The sequence below is a fragment of the Scleropages formosus genome, chromosome 2, assembly GCF_900964775.1.
Source record: "Scleropages formosus chromosome 2, fSclFor1.1, whole genome shotgun sequence".
Classification (NCBI taxonomy): Eukaryota; Metazoa; Chordata; class Actinopteri; order Osteoglossiformes; family Osteoglossidae; genus Scleropages; species Scleropages formosus.
Genome location: NC_041807.1, coordinates 25,209,917 through 25,224,338, shown reverse-complemented (window position 1 = coordinate 25,224,338; position 14,422 = coordinate 25,209,917). Strand labels below are relative to the sequence as shown.

Genomic DNA, 14,422 nt, shown 5'->3' with positions numbered 1-14,422 from the left:
ATAACTTAGTTTTATTCCCTGTGTATGTGTAATTATATTAACAGAATTATGAAGCACATGTAAATGTTTGATGGAGGGCGCGGTGGTGCAGTGGGTTTGGCCGTCCTGCTTTCCGGTAGGTCTGGGGTTCGAGTCCCACTTGGAGTGCCTTGTGATGGACTGGCATCCTATCCTGGGTGTGTCCCCTCCTCCTCCAGCCTCACACCCTGTGTTGCTGGGTTAGGTTTCGGCTCGCCGCCACCCTGCTCGGGACAAGCGGTTTCAGACTCTGTTTGTGTGATGTAAATGTTTGTGTGCAAAATGCCCTTAGCTATGAGGGTGTGCATATTGCCTACAGTGAGACGATTCCTGATCCATACTGTCACCAGCCTTAATGAAGACAAATCAGTCAAATTGCCCTACAGTTCCGTCCTCCACTCCAGCAAGGTTTTTCTGGCTAGATTCAGGGCCGAGGAGCAATACAAATGCTCTCAGATGATGTGTAGACACCACACAAGATGCCTCCTGCTTGTTTGAGTGCCACTTCCTGCCACCTCCAGGAGGCAGTGTGGGATCAATTAAACACCATGCTGGGGATGCCTACCCAGCGACCCAGTGAGAAGGAAACATTTACGAAAAAAAAAATGTTGTCAACAGACAGCACAGGGCAGAAGCAGAAAATTTGTCAGAAATTCCTTTTCGGTACATAACAAATATTCCCATGACTCAGTGCTGTCATGTGACAGCTGTCAACACACCCTTGAGGAGTGACACAGGTAAAAAGGGTGGTGTTTACAGCACAGGAAGTGGTTACAAAAGGGTACCTGGGGGGTTAGTGGTGATTCTTAAACCACTTTGTTAATAAATACACACACACACACACACACACACACACACACACATAATGTCTACAACTGCTTGTCTTGAGCAGGGTTGCGGTGAGCCGGAACCTAATCCGGCAGTAAATAAATACCTCTTATTCAAAATATCTGTATGTGTATTTATCTTGACTAGTATAAATGATCGATATTCATATTTAATTACTCTGAGACTACAGTATCTTAAGTAAGATTAATGATAAGCAGTTCTTGTCAGTTACCAAACATGTCCCTTCTGCACACATCTGAGGCAATGTAAAGTACTCCTGCATGTGACACCTCTAATGTTTCCTGCTGTTTACTGTAGTATTCCATTAAACTCCCTAGTGACTAGTTACACGGGGCCCGGCCCAGCCCTTGTGACAGCTATATACTACGAATCTGATTATATGGCAGTGAGATAACTAACATGTGGCCACCAGATAATGTGAGTCATCCTATTAGACCACATTATTCAAAACATTTTAAGACGTGATAAATTTCTAATGCATGATAATGCAAGAATGGCTTTTAAACGCATCGCTACACAACTAAATGTGAAAGAGATTCAGGGATTAATCGGGAGCATCACTGAGGACTTTTATTCACACTTGACTCAAAGCCCCAATTCTGTATTTTACCCAGCAGACCGCACACACAGCGCTGCTAGCAGGGGGGTATGCAAATCATACTCTGACTCAGAATGACATGAATGAAGAAGAGGCCAGATAGTGTAGGTTAGCCAGAGCGCGCTTAATTAAACAACGTGGCACGCACTGCGCTTCAGAGATCCAATTAATGCAGCGATCGCAATCAATTGATTGATGACCTGCAGCAGACCCTGCTTTCTCATTAAACTGACACCGGGGCGTGGTCACGGTCGTGCTGGCGCTGGAAAGAGGACAAACTGAAACTGGCTACGACAATCGAGATGGAATAGCAGCGAGTCATGTGTCTTTTGATGGAGGGAAGGGAGCATGGTGTGCCAAGAATTCCACGGGCTCCAGAGAGGTCCGAGACAGATGTGCCGAACGACCTGCAGGGGGGATACTCGGAAACCATGGAATACACATGTTTCACCGAAAGCCTTAAACAGCATAAATTCAGTACAGGTCAACACACCGCAGAAAGCAAGAGAGCTGGACCCAGTGAAGTGCAAACACCAGCTTTACACCACTTGAGTCGAAATTACAGAGACACCAGCTGCATGAGACATGAAGACAACAGTACAGGACATGTGGTTGTGTTATAAACTCACACAATTTGACCATGCCAGGAATTAGCTGCGAGACAGAAGAGGAACACGCAGACATTGAAACACCATTTTTCCCTAGCTGACATTGCTGTCTTTGTTTCATTCCTGTACATGAACATCAACTGAACTGCTATTCCTAATAATTTCTACAGTAGACTATTTTTAACTGTAAGCTCTACATTATTTCTCTTCTACAGTAAACGCTAGCTTGTCTTATGATTCAGATTACATTTTTTGTTTCTTTACAGGTCATTGCTTTATTACAGACATAAGGAACACCTCTTTAAGTACGTCAACATCTTTTATGATTTTTATGTAGAAGAGGCTGTGGGGCATCACAGCCACTGGCACCCTTGGGTGAACAGCCTGAAGACTGAAAGTCCACTGCAGTTATGACAAGTTGAGTGAGCTCAGACTTTCTGGCATTTTATGGTATAAACCTCAAGTGAAGCCATTGATTTTCTTCTCATCTGCACTTCATTCATGTATAGCACAGGATGAATTGGGTTCTCATTGTTCCCACAGGTTATCTACTACAGAGAAAATGCAACCTGAGAGCAATAAACTCCTATATCAAAGAGATTCAGTTTTTAAGCTCTAACAGGGGGAGGGAAATTCCTTCAGGAGAGCGCCATAAGCTTCTGTCTCTCTACATGGCCCCATGGTTGGGGGAGGAATCTCTTGGGTAGATCTTCTTGGGTGGCGGGGCAGAGGGACAACCCCGCCCAGAAGAGCTGTGCTGATCCATTCGGGTGGGCCTGACTGAGGAAGGTCGCGGTTGGGCTCCAGCAGGCCGTGGCGATGGCACCGGCTTGAACGTGCTCATTAGCTCCGAAGCGGGTCCGCTTCCACGTTGTGCACCAGCCTCTGGGTCGCGGATAGCGATTGTGTGCTGTACTGAGCGGCCCGGTTCTGTCCCAGCTGGGATCTTCAGAGGCTCCAGCGTGTCCAACACCACATCCGGTGCCTGCTTGGCTGTGTTCTGCCGCTCCAACTCCCGCAGCTCATACAGTGCGGTAGTCATAGTCTTCTCTATGTCCTGTGTGGCACACCAACAGCCAAGTGGTCAGCCTGTGATCAGGAAAAGGCGGTCCATGCTCTAGTGCTGTCAAAAACTTAGAGGAAAACTGATCCATGACCGAAAATATGTGTAGTGATGCAGGAGTGTACAGGGTATGTGTCTTCAAATCAAATTTCACTAACACACACTTGTATGGTTTTCACGGTAAAGGAGGGTTTGGAAATGGTTTAATATTGCCTGCTATGCCTGTCTTTGACGGGTGAAAACAAACCCACTGCGCCACTGCACCCCTTCCATTTTGATCTATATGGTACAAAAATGTTAAAAGAAGGGGGGGGTGCGGTGGCGCAGTGGCGCAGTGGGTTGGACCGGGTCCTGCTCTCTAGTGGGTCTGGGGTTCAAGTCCCGCTTGGGGGGCCTTGCGACGGACTGGTATCCCGTCCTGGGTGTGTCCCCTCCCCCTCCGGCCTTACGCCCTGTGTTGCCGGGTAGGCTCCGGTTCCCCGCGATCCGGTATGGGACAAGCGGTTCTGAAAATGTGTGTGTGTTATAAGAAGTACACTGACAGTCCAGTATCAACAATAGGACTGCAAACCCTGTCAAATTTATTTTTGGCTTTTTAATGGCCCCATGGCTAATGGCAAATGAATTTGCTTTTGTGTTCACAAGTCTTTTGAATCCAACTCACTCATTAAAATCTCTTTGACACACAATTAAATGACACCTTATTTCATCGCGGCGAAGCAGAAATGTGAAATTGTGATAACCATCTGTGCTCAGTCGTCTGGTGGCATAAGCATAACCAAGCAGAGCGGCACCGTCTCTCTTAAATCAAGAGAACGGACAAACACACCATGGCACAGTCCCGCATTTACATATCTAATTAGTCAAGGACTGATACAGGCTGCACAAAGTAATTAGGAGATAAGACATAAGGTTTAATAGCCTCACTTTTCCACGATTTTAACTTCATCACAAAGCTTGAATTGGGCAACCGTACTAGAGGGTGAAGTTTATTCTCATTACTGTTACGATTATAAATCAATCTATTCATATGCACCCTCGGTGTGCTGTAAAATTCGCCTTCCGTTAAGCAGGAGCACTTTATCGCTAACTCTTATTACACAGAATCGTTATTCAGTCTGGATGACGTCCACTTAATTCTGAAGGCATCAAAGGACAAGTGTAAGACCATGCCAGAGTCCGTTACATATTACCCACTTAAATGTGGCACTACTCTCTAAAGAAAGATGCTGGAGTGCCTGGGTTCAGGGAAAATTATGTTTTATTAATATAGTTTTCTCTGTTGTTATTTCTCTCATTGCAGCTTGGCATAAACCCTTCAAGTACTGTATATGGTTTGACTCGAGCCTGCGATACATACAGCAGGTGTTCACATATCAAGAGGAGCTCTTTGGTTGTACCAGAGTTGACGTGATTAACGTGTTTTGTGTGCATTAAGCATGCGTGACTGGGTCACCTCTGCAAGGGCCTCAGTCTCCAGGGACTTGTGGTCACCCAAGCTACTGTGGCGTCCAGAGTTGTGCTCAGCCTTCAGCGGGTGCACCTCGGGGTAGGCCCTCCTGTCAGAGAAGTGGACGCTGCCAGTGCTGCCGAATGTGCCCAAGCGTCGCTTGTCTGGGGTGTCCACACCACCCTTGGTGGTAGCTAATTTGTAGGGGCTGCTGGGGTAAGCTGAAGCTCGTGGGGGGGTGTCTGTTGCCCTGGGAGGGCTGTGACTGTCAGTGCCATTCCTGCGACGCGGAATGGCAGCACCGTCAGACTGCAGCCTTACCCTGCAAACAGAAATCAAGGCACATAGTCTCCATGAATTTACCTTAATGCATGACTATGTTTGTTTTAATGGCTCAGGTCATTTCAACGCACACAGTAAATGTCACTTTCACTGGACTTATAAAGAATTAATAAACACTTAATTTTGTAATTTGGCAGTGACACTATTCTAGTACTTCCTTAGTGAAAAATGACCCACTTTGCTCACTCACTCACTTCTGCTAATAGCACGAGTCCATTCCAGGGCAGCCCCACATTCACACTCACACGCCCAGTCATACACAGACCAGTCAATTTAACTTTGCCAGTTTGCCTGGACTGCATGTCTTTGGACTGTGGGAGGAAACCAGAACACCCAGAGGAAACTCACACAGACATGGGGTCCATCCACCCATCCATCCATACATTTTGTTTCCCGCTTGTCCTAGTAGGGTCGCGGTGCAGACATGGGGCGAACATGCAAATTCCACATAGACTGACCCAGATTCCAACCTATACCCATACAGCCCAGGCACTATGAGGCAACAGTACCATCTCCTGTGCCACCATGCCACTCCTGACTCATTTTAGTCCACTATTTTTAAACATCCTTACATAATGTTTATGAGAAAATACAGATTAATATCTATATAAAAAATTCTAATAGTATCAGGTATTTGGCAGTCTACCATCATTAACATTAACATAGTATATGTTAACATACTCAAGTATTAGTATTGCTTTGTATTTTATTAGACTTTTGACACATTTGCGTGAACTCATTTCTGTGATGATATGAATACAAAACCATTTTTTCGTGGATAGGAAAAGCCTGTAGCACCACAAGAACCATTAAAGGAATTAAGGTGATAAATGTCGTGGTGGCATACTCTCTTTTAAGGTCAGCTTGAGCCTTGAGAAGTACACCCTGGCATTTTAAACTCATTATCAAAGGCCGAGTTTCAGAGCCTCGGGCAGGCAACACACAAAAAGACTGTGCATCTTAATGTCCCCGAGTACAAAAGAAAATACTGTTTGTTTTCCGGCAGGAAGGATCTACACTCAAAGAGTGAAAACATTTTTGTGTCCTGCAATCAGGACTTACAGAGATTTTATTTCATACTATGAGTAATTCAGGTTATATTATACAGAATGATAATTTGTATAGTATATTATTATAAAACATCCCAAATCTGAAAGGAAACCATACTAAAGCATATTATTTGCTGCTTAGCTGACAGGTGCTGTTTTATCACACAAGGTTTGTAATGTGTAGTATTTTTATTTTTTTTTATTTTATTCAAGAATAGAACAGCATAACTACTCTTGGAGCATAAGCCAGTAATGTTTGGGTTTCAGGCTTTATAATGCATTACTATTTTTCAATTGCTCCGTGACCCCTGAACCTACCTTCCCAGGACTCCTACAAAGCTGCAGTCAGTGGAGGGCTCACATGGGGACTGAATGTCATTCTTGGATGAGTCCTTGTCATCCAGAAAGGGTCCGCTGCTTGCCTCGCTGTCTGCCTTCTGGCTCAGATTGTCTGAGAAAGCATCATCCCTGCAGCCAAAAGAGAGAGGCAAAGGACAGGAGATACGTACAGTGAGAACAAGCTGGATGTTGTCATTCAACCACGCAGCATACCTCTCACTGCTGGTTGACAACACTCTGCAGATGTCAAACTGGTCTATAGGGGGAGCATCTAGACCAGCCAGTTGTGAAATTTCTATGACTCAGGCCTGCCAGGAACAATGCCAGTTATGTTACTCTGTATAAGACCTTAATGTCATAGTGGTGACACCTGGCCTCTTTTGAAAACACAAAGCTACCCCTCGCAACACACTGTTTACTGGCTGAGTCACTTGCAAGTGTCCCCTGTGTTTGATCACACCGAACACCCATCCATCAGGCGCTCATATTTTTTCTTATGTTTTGTTGTTTGCATAGTGCAGCCATGCCAATAAAGCTCACCTTACAGGAGAGAGAGAAAAAAAACAAAGAGGGATAAAGAAAAAAGGAGAATGGGAAAGGATAATTCAGGCATGGTTGAATGTGTACAGTACAGTACAGTACCTGTATAAAGGTGTAGAATTCAGCAATATTTGAGATGCTGACATGGACCCTCAAAAATGTTTGCTAACTTGAGAGTGTTCTCATTTCTCCCTGCCAGCATCTGCACTCTGGTCCTGGCAACCTTTCGCATGCTGGCTTTTGTTCAGTCTGAGCTAAATAAATTATCATAAGATGCTCATTTAATGACATAACATATTTACATATAACATAAATTCCATTACTTCTTGCAAAGCGTTTATCATTTATTATAAAAATCCATCAGTTAACACTTTTAGCATAATAGTTTGCATTGGACCATTTACTTAAGGACAGCTCAGTGATGACAATTACAAGTTCGGTTCCAACAAAAACCAGTACACACAGGAGTCATCAGGACCAGGGCTGGGAACCACAAGCATCAGTCTGATCCTTCAGTATTCTAAAGCTGTAGTCCAACACTGAATTAACATGAAATCCATTAATTTTTATACAGATTCTATATGTTATTATCCATTAAGACATTCACTGATCCATTATGTTCCAAAACAAGAAAGCAAAGTAGCAATAAAGAACTAGCACGGCTTATTTAATTCCAAGTCATTCAACTGGTCGGTGCATCTACAACTGTGAGCTCCCTTATATGTGGTTTAAAGAGAACAGAACTGACCTACAGTCACCCTCTGTTCATTCCACAGATCTGTTGCCAGTGGGGAATCTAATATTGAGTGAAAATGGCCCACAGCTGCCTCTTTCAAGTGAAAAAACTTAGACTCACATGTCCTGGACCACAATGTACTGGTGAGGTATTAGCCCGTCTACTCCGTTGTGACGGCCCTCCCACCAATCCTCCGAGGCACGGTGATACAGCAGGAGTGACGCCCCCTTCTTGAAGGACAGTTCCCGTGGTGTGCGGCCTGCATAGTCGAACCTTGCAATGGCCTCGATCTGCTCTACCTCTGCAAATACATGAGTGCAGTTAGGAGACGTGAGCATGCAGACCTCCCCACTCTCGCAGTGCTTTGCTCTCTATTTGGTGGCTGTCAGATTGGTTGCCCCACACGTCAAGATTCCTTGTGATTAGAGCCAGCAAAATCTGGGAAACGGTCTTGGGTTACATTTCACCAGACGGACATCTTTAGCACTGCCTAGTAATCTGCCTGGGTGAGAGAAAGTTAAATAGACTGATTACATATACTGTCCCCAGTAGGATCCCTTCCAAGTAAACCTTAAAGCACAATCAGTTCCATTAAGCCTCCCAGCAAGTGGTGAAATTACCTCCAGACAGAGAAAAATAGCAACTCATTTCATGCTTTCTGAAAACCACCACTCCAGAAGAATGCAATCTGCCAGAGGCTTATGGCAGATAATACGTTTGTATTACCTAAATTCCCAGGCGCTGGTTGCTGTAAAGATGTGGTCACATCTGTCTTTGTCAGAAAAAGCCCAAGTCAGAGTTTTGAATGTTTTATGTTTTTTACCGTTTCCAGAGGGACAAATTTATTGCAGAGACCTAAAGTCCTGTAACACCACTGCAAATGGGGGAACTTAACATTCAAGAGTTTAAGACTGATTTGTTGGTTTATAAGTACTTTCAGATGTAAACTAACAATGAAGGTGAAAAGTGTTTTAAAGTATGAAACCCACAGCAGTATAATTTTTGACTAATGAATTTGAGTTATATTAATGCAATATTGCTCACAAACAATACCAGTGGCTCCCTGTTTGCTAATATAAACTAGGAGTTGTATTAGGTTTGGAATGGGTGAAAACAGCTGAAAGTGACAGAAGATCTATTCAGATAAACAGACACTTCAAATATCAGTGCCCAGATCAAAAACTGTGAGTTATTTCATAATAACCCTTAAAGGCAAATGTCCTGACATTTACTTGTACAGCAAATAATGGTTGTTTATAACAAAGCAATGTCCATGATATGTACAGTTGTAAAGAAAAAACTACACTACACTACACAAAACAACACAAAAACGTCAGTTCAATGGTTTTACACAACGGGACATAAATAAGAATCAGGTCTTCACAAACTTCTCAAATTAGACAAGTCAAGACTCACATAACAGGTAACACATAACGGATTTCAGTGTGTCATTATTTATTCAGCAGAAAGTAAGCCAAAATGCAGAAACCATGTGAAAAATTTAAAACTACACCCTCAGTGATTCCATTGAAATTAAGAAGGTAATTGGTAGCCAGGTGAGCTAATAAAATGCACTTGATAAGTTACTGACCAGGAAGTGTGATCACGTCTATAAAAGTGGAACCTTTAGCAGTTCAGTTGTCTGCAGCATTTGAGTGTGTTTTATTGCCATGGCAGAGATGCAATTATCACTGCATATCAGCCTGAAAAGGGTCATAAGCCCATTTTCAAACTATTTGAAATTCATCATTTTACAGTGAGAAGGATTATTTACAAATGGAGAACATTAAAGCCCATTGCCAGTCTTCCCAGGAGTGGGCATCCCAGCAAATTCACCCCAAGGTCAGGCCACATAACACTCAGAGAAATTCCAAAGAACCCAAGAGCTAGATCTAGGGATTTACGGGCCTTGGTTAACATGCTAAATGCTAAAGTTCACGACAGTACATCCAGAAAGACTGAACAAGTATGGCTTTCATGAAAGGATAGCCAGGAAAAACCCCCTTCTTTCCAAAAAGAACATTACAGCATGGCTTAGGTTTGCAAAGTTGCTTCTGGAAAAAAACCACAAGATTTCTGGAACCGTGTCCTTTGGGCAGACAACACCAAACTGGAGACGTTTGATTGTTGAGCATCCCTGTGTTTAACCCCACGTTTGGGTAAAACTGAAGAGCATATTGCCACAAACATACCAACAGTCAAGCACGGTGGCAGAAAGGCGATGATTTGAGCTTGTATTGCAGCCAGAGGACCTGAGCACCTTGCAGTCAAGTCTAACATGAACTCCTCTTAGAATTCAAAGTGTTCTAGAGACAAATGTGAGGCCATCTGTCTGACAGCTAAAGTTTGTCTGAAATTGGATTACGTGACATAACAGTGATAGAAGAACAGCAGCAAATCTACAACGATAAATCAAAGTGTTGGAATGGCTAAGTCAAAGTCCAGATCTAAAATCCGTTGAGATTCTGTACTGGGACCTTAAGAGAACTGTGCACAAACATACCTTAATACACCAATGAACAGAAACAATGGTGTAAAGAAGAGACTGAAACACATACAGAAAAGGATCACATCAAGTTATTGCTGCCAAAGGCAGTTTTCCAAGTGACTGAATCATGCGATGCACTTTCTTTCCACACATGGCTTATGCATATTGGCATATTTTCTTAAGTAATGACACAGTGGATCTCTTATGTGACATTTGTTACCTGAGGTTGGATTTACCTAATTTTAGGACTTGGTTAAAGACCAGATGATTTTTTTCCATGGTCCTGGTATATAAAATCATAGAATTAAAAGAAGGTGTATTTTTTTCACATTACTGTAGTCTCAGGACAGTACTTTGTTGCACTGAACAATTAATACTTGATTATTGACCTTCCTTTTGTAGACGTTCAAATAAAAATGTACATTGCCTTAAAGAGATTGAAACACAAAAATTAAAACAAATTCTCTTTGGAACTGCCCACAACTTGCTTCAAAAACAGTACTGAGATTAACGTAATGGCAACGTGAAGTCAATTTGCACAAGGAGGAAAATGGAGCATGAAAATTGCTCCGGCGAAACATTTTTCAGACAGCAGCATGAGGCTGAAATCTGAATCAAAGTGTTGTTTTGCAAACTCTTGCCTCATTAAGTTTGGTCTCACCCACATAGCAGGGGTTACAGCAGTGCCTATCACTGTTAGAGCAGCACTGTCACAAATGGGCAATGACTGTCTGTCTGGACGAGATAGCTGGGTTTGCCAGAAAAAACCCAGATCAAAGGAAAACAGGTACTCACTCTCAATGAATGTCCATGTATAACAAATAATGGCACTAACAATGGTTCTGAAAAATTTCTTAGCCGAAGTGTTTGCGATGTAGATTCAAGGTGTGATAATGGGTTATTCCGTACAATATTTAGCTTTGTAGGAAGCGGTATCTGTCTACACCTTCAAAAGGTTCCCTCATAATCCGACAATCTTCCCTGGAGGTTGTCACCAGAGGGCCTTGCTGGAGTAAAGCCAACTAAGCCAGATTGTGGCCTACCTCCAAGGCCTCAAGACATAATGAAACAAAAGCATGTGGAAAAGAAATTGTGGTCTACGAACAACTCTGACAGAGGTCTGCCCAACCAGAATGTCTGCTTGGAATCCTCAATGCCTGCCAGAGAGACAGAAATCCTGAGCAAACAGACTGGATGACCTCAGCCTGCTATTCAAAAGTGGAGAAGCTTTGTGGCTGTCCAAGTGCGTAGGTTTAAACACACCCTCAGTTTGTACTCAGCTATACAAATGAGGTATAGTGTGTCATGTAGATCAACAGTAGCAGACTGTGGAACTGAATTTCAAAACCCCTCTATGAAGAAATTATTTACATTCTTCTGGGATGAACAAACCTCTGTCACACAGGACTCGTTTCATCAGCTGTCACATTATGCTTTTGAATCGGTCAGTAACCTCTCATGTATGCCCTGTAAATAAAGCTATTCATCACTGATACTAGTGGGTGAGGTTTCACATACTTTGAGTTACAGCTAAACCTCAAAACTGTAACAGATCTGTTTTATTTGCTTCTTAGACAAAAAGAACCCAAACTTCTAATAAGAAACAAATATTTTCAACAATAAGTTACAACCCCTTGACAGAACACTGAAAGAAACTTTCATAATTTATACACAAAAGAAAAAAAAAAACACATTACACACTGCTTAACACATTGCATGTTTTCAGAAATTACTGCAAGTAAATACATTACAATAAAAAGCCATTAATACTGTTTTTCACATGTAGTATTCTGTCTGTCTGGATATCAGCACGCATACTGTATTCACTGTTCTGCACTGTGAAATAGGAAGTGAAAGTCTCTAGGGGTTTGTTGGAGGTTGCAGACTCACCATCGTCACTAGTAGGTGGGCCAGTGCCGTTATCCACATCATCAGCCACACCAGGCTCACTGTGGGGACTGTCGCTAACAGGGGAGGACAGACAACAGAATGAGCATCACCTAAAAAGCTGACTTACAGACAACCAGCATGGTGTGTAGGGTTCAACCCAACACCACCTAACAAATGCAAGCCTTGCCAGTTTTGTTTCCTTATTCACTTCCTCATTTTTATTGCTTACTTTTTTCACACAGAATTCATTGCCAGTGTAGCCCTACATCCATCTGTGATCCTACATTTTTGAGACATTTTATATTATGTTGTCAGAGGCAACCAAGTTGGAAAGGGCACAACATAAAAAATGAATTAAATTACTGGAATCATGATGATTTTTAAATTCCGTGAAATGGGATTTATTCTAAAATGTCCAGTATACTGACTTTGTTCAAGAAATAATATTTTAGAGCAGTTTTAAATGCAGGACCTCCAGCAAGAAGCAGGTGTTTATGGCTGGCCAGCAGACTTTTTCGTTTATGGCTTTTGGACTAAACGCTCTGTATTAGGTGAATGTTTGCTATACAGGACAGCTCAGTTTATCTGGTTATCTGCTGGGATAGATAAGGTAAAGAAGCTAAATTATCTTTTTTAAAATGGCAAAACTGAAGGATATCGCTCATGACAAAAACTACATCAGACCACAATTCAGTTCACATTTGTCGAAGGTTATGCCCCGATTTCCCCCAGCCATTTTAGTGCTGGAAACATCTGGTGAAGTTAGGAGATAACCTTCTGAATTCAGTCCCTCAGGTTCTGCATTGAGCAGCCTTGAAGATTAATGGGCTTCAGAGACAAATCAAAGAGGAGAAACTACCACCATACCAGTACTGCTCGCCTCCTGTCATGCACTTCTCATACACAGGACCCTCCAGCTCTCGGTGGCTTGGAAAGATAACTTCATGGTGGATGATGATGGTCTTGATGACCTCGTTGACGTGGGCCTGGCAGGCCACGGGGTCCTGTCCTTCAGGGATGGGCATCAGTGTGGGCCCAAAGCAGATGGCCAGATTGTAGGGGTCCATCATGTTTTCATCGCTGTACTGAGACAGGCTGAAGCATATTCACAAAAAAATTTATGAAGGATTAAACATTTCACAGATTTACTCTTTCTAAAGGTCTGAATTTAAACCGGCCTCCCTGTATAATGTTTATATTTTTCAAATATCTCTCAGGTTCTAAAATGGAGTGATTAAAGAGGATGATTAAGGTCCTTAGCTAAGTATATCTAATTCTTAATGGATCTCCAAGCTCTGCAGTGCAGTAGTATTAGACAGCTGTGCAATGTGAAAATTACCCTTACTGTCACTCTTAACATCAGGCCAAGGCTAAAAAAGACTTCTGTTGTGAAGAATCTAAATGGGATAGATATGAGCTCAAGATTTCAGGTCTCTTTCATCACAGCCAATAAACCAGCTCAAAATGCACTGGATTAGAAATGGAACCTTTCACTTTTACTGAATGACAAATGCATATGTGGTTTTAAAGTAGCATAGAAACCATGTTAACTCACTGGTTGAGGAATGCAAACAGATATCTCATGACAATGATGATGGTGCGGGGCAGAGTCACAATGATTTGCTGGATGTGCCGAGCTCTTTCCACACTCGATTCGAGTTCTAAAATAGATAACAAAATGCAATTCAGCATGCATCATAAATGTACATTTTTCTTTCCCTATCTTGTCCTATACTTCATATACATTTTTTATGTAGGCTTTGACATCCTGAAATAAGGAGTACTGTGATACTTCTGAGGCCAGGTGACTATACAGAGGATATTGTCTCCACCTGTGCTGGCTATCCTCACTCTGTGATTCCTGTCATGAACTGTCCTCCAAAAGGAATTGGGTCTTGAGTCATGACATGTCTGTGTCTGTGACCTGAGTCTATCCCAAGTGTATCAGCTTGGATCTTTTCAGAAGACAGCAGGAAAAAAAATCGCACTTATAGTTGCAATCAGGTCCAGGAAGTATTCTTTTGGGAAAAGTGGGTTCTCCAGGCCCCGGAAGTAGAGTTTCAAAACCCCAGCCACAGAATTGATATCATGGCTGCTGTGGTCATCTGCCAATGGGTCTTCACCTGGAGAAAACACAACAGACATTGCAACAAACTGATCACAATAGGGAAAAAAATCTGATGGGTTATTACGTGTATTGAGGATTCTGATTCCAACAGGGTCAAATTTGTTGTTGTACAGCCTTAGACTTTATGTAAAAATGAGAAACAGGATATATAGCCTAAGTGTCTGCTAAGTCTATAAAATCATTTACAAAGTTTTTCTTGAACAGCAATGTTTTTTAAGGGAAGAGGAGCAAAGTTACTAAAGATATAAACAAAATTAATTTCACACGCTGGAGAACATGGCTGGCTACAGTGAAAACGATATCAGCACTCAGCAAAGCATCCTA

General features: G+C 42.5%; 1 protein-coding gene across 3 annotated transcripts in view; it reads right to left on the bottom strand.

Annotated features, from left to right (window-relative positions):
• Positions 1-1,411: 1,411 nt before the first annotated feature.
• LOC108939837 (SLIT-ROBO Rho GTPase-activating protein 3-like) overlaps positions 1,412-14,422 on the bottom strand; it is a 52,250-nt gene continuing 39,239 nt past the window's right edge. For all 3 annotated transcript variants that reach the window (XM_018761485.1, XM_018761495.1, XM_018761502.1), the window contains 8 exons: positions 13,959-14,093; positions 13,526-13,631; positions 12,838-13,065; positions 11,971-12,044; positions 7,713-7,893; positions 6,296-6,445; positions 4,593-4,908; positions 1,412-3,130 (listed from right to left, as the gene is read on the bottom strand). In XM_018761485.1, coding sequence (XP_018617001.1) covers positions 2,741-3,130; positions 4,593-4,908; positions 6,296-6,445; positions 7,713-7,893; positions 11,971-12,044; positions 12,838-13,065; positions 13,526-13,631; positions 13,959-14,093 — 1,580 coding nt within the window. In that variant the 3' untranslated portion in view covers positions 1,412-2,740. The remainder of the gene's footprint in view (positions 3,131-4,592; positions 4,909-6,295; positions 6,446-7,712; positions 7,894-11,970; positions 12,045-12,837; positions 13,066-13,525; positions 13,632-13,958; positions 14,094-14,422) is intronic.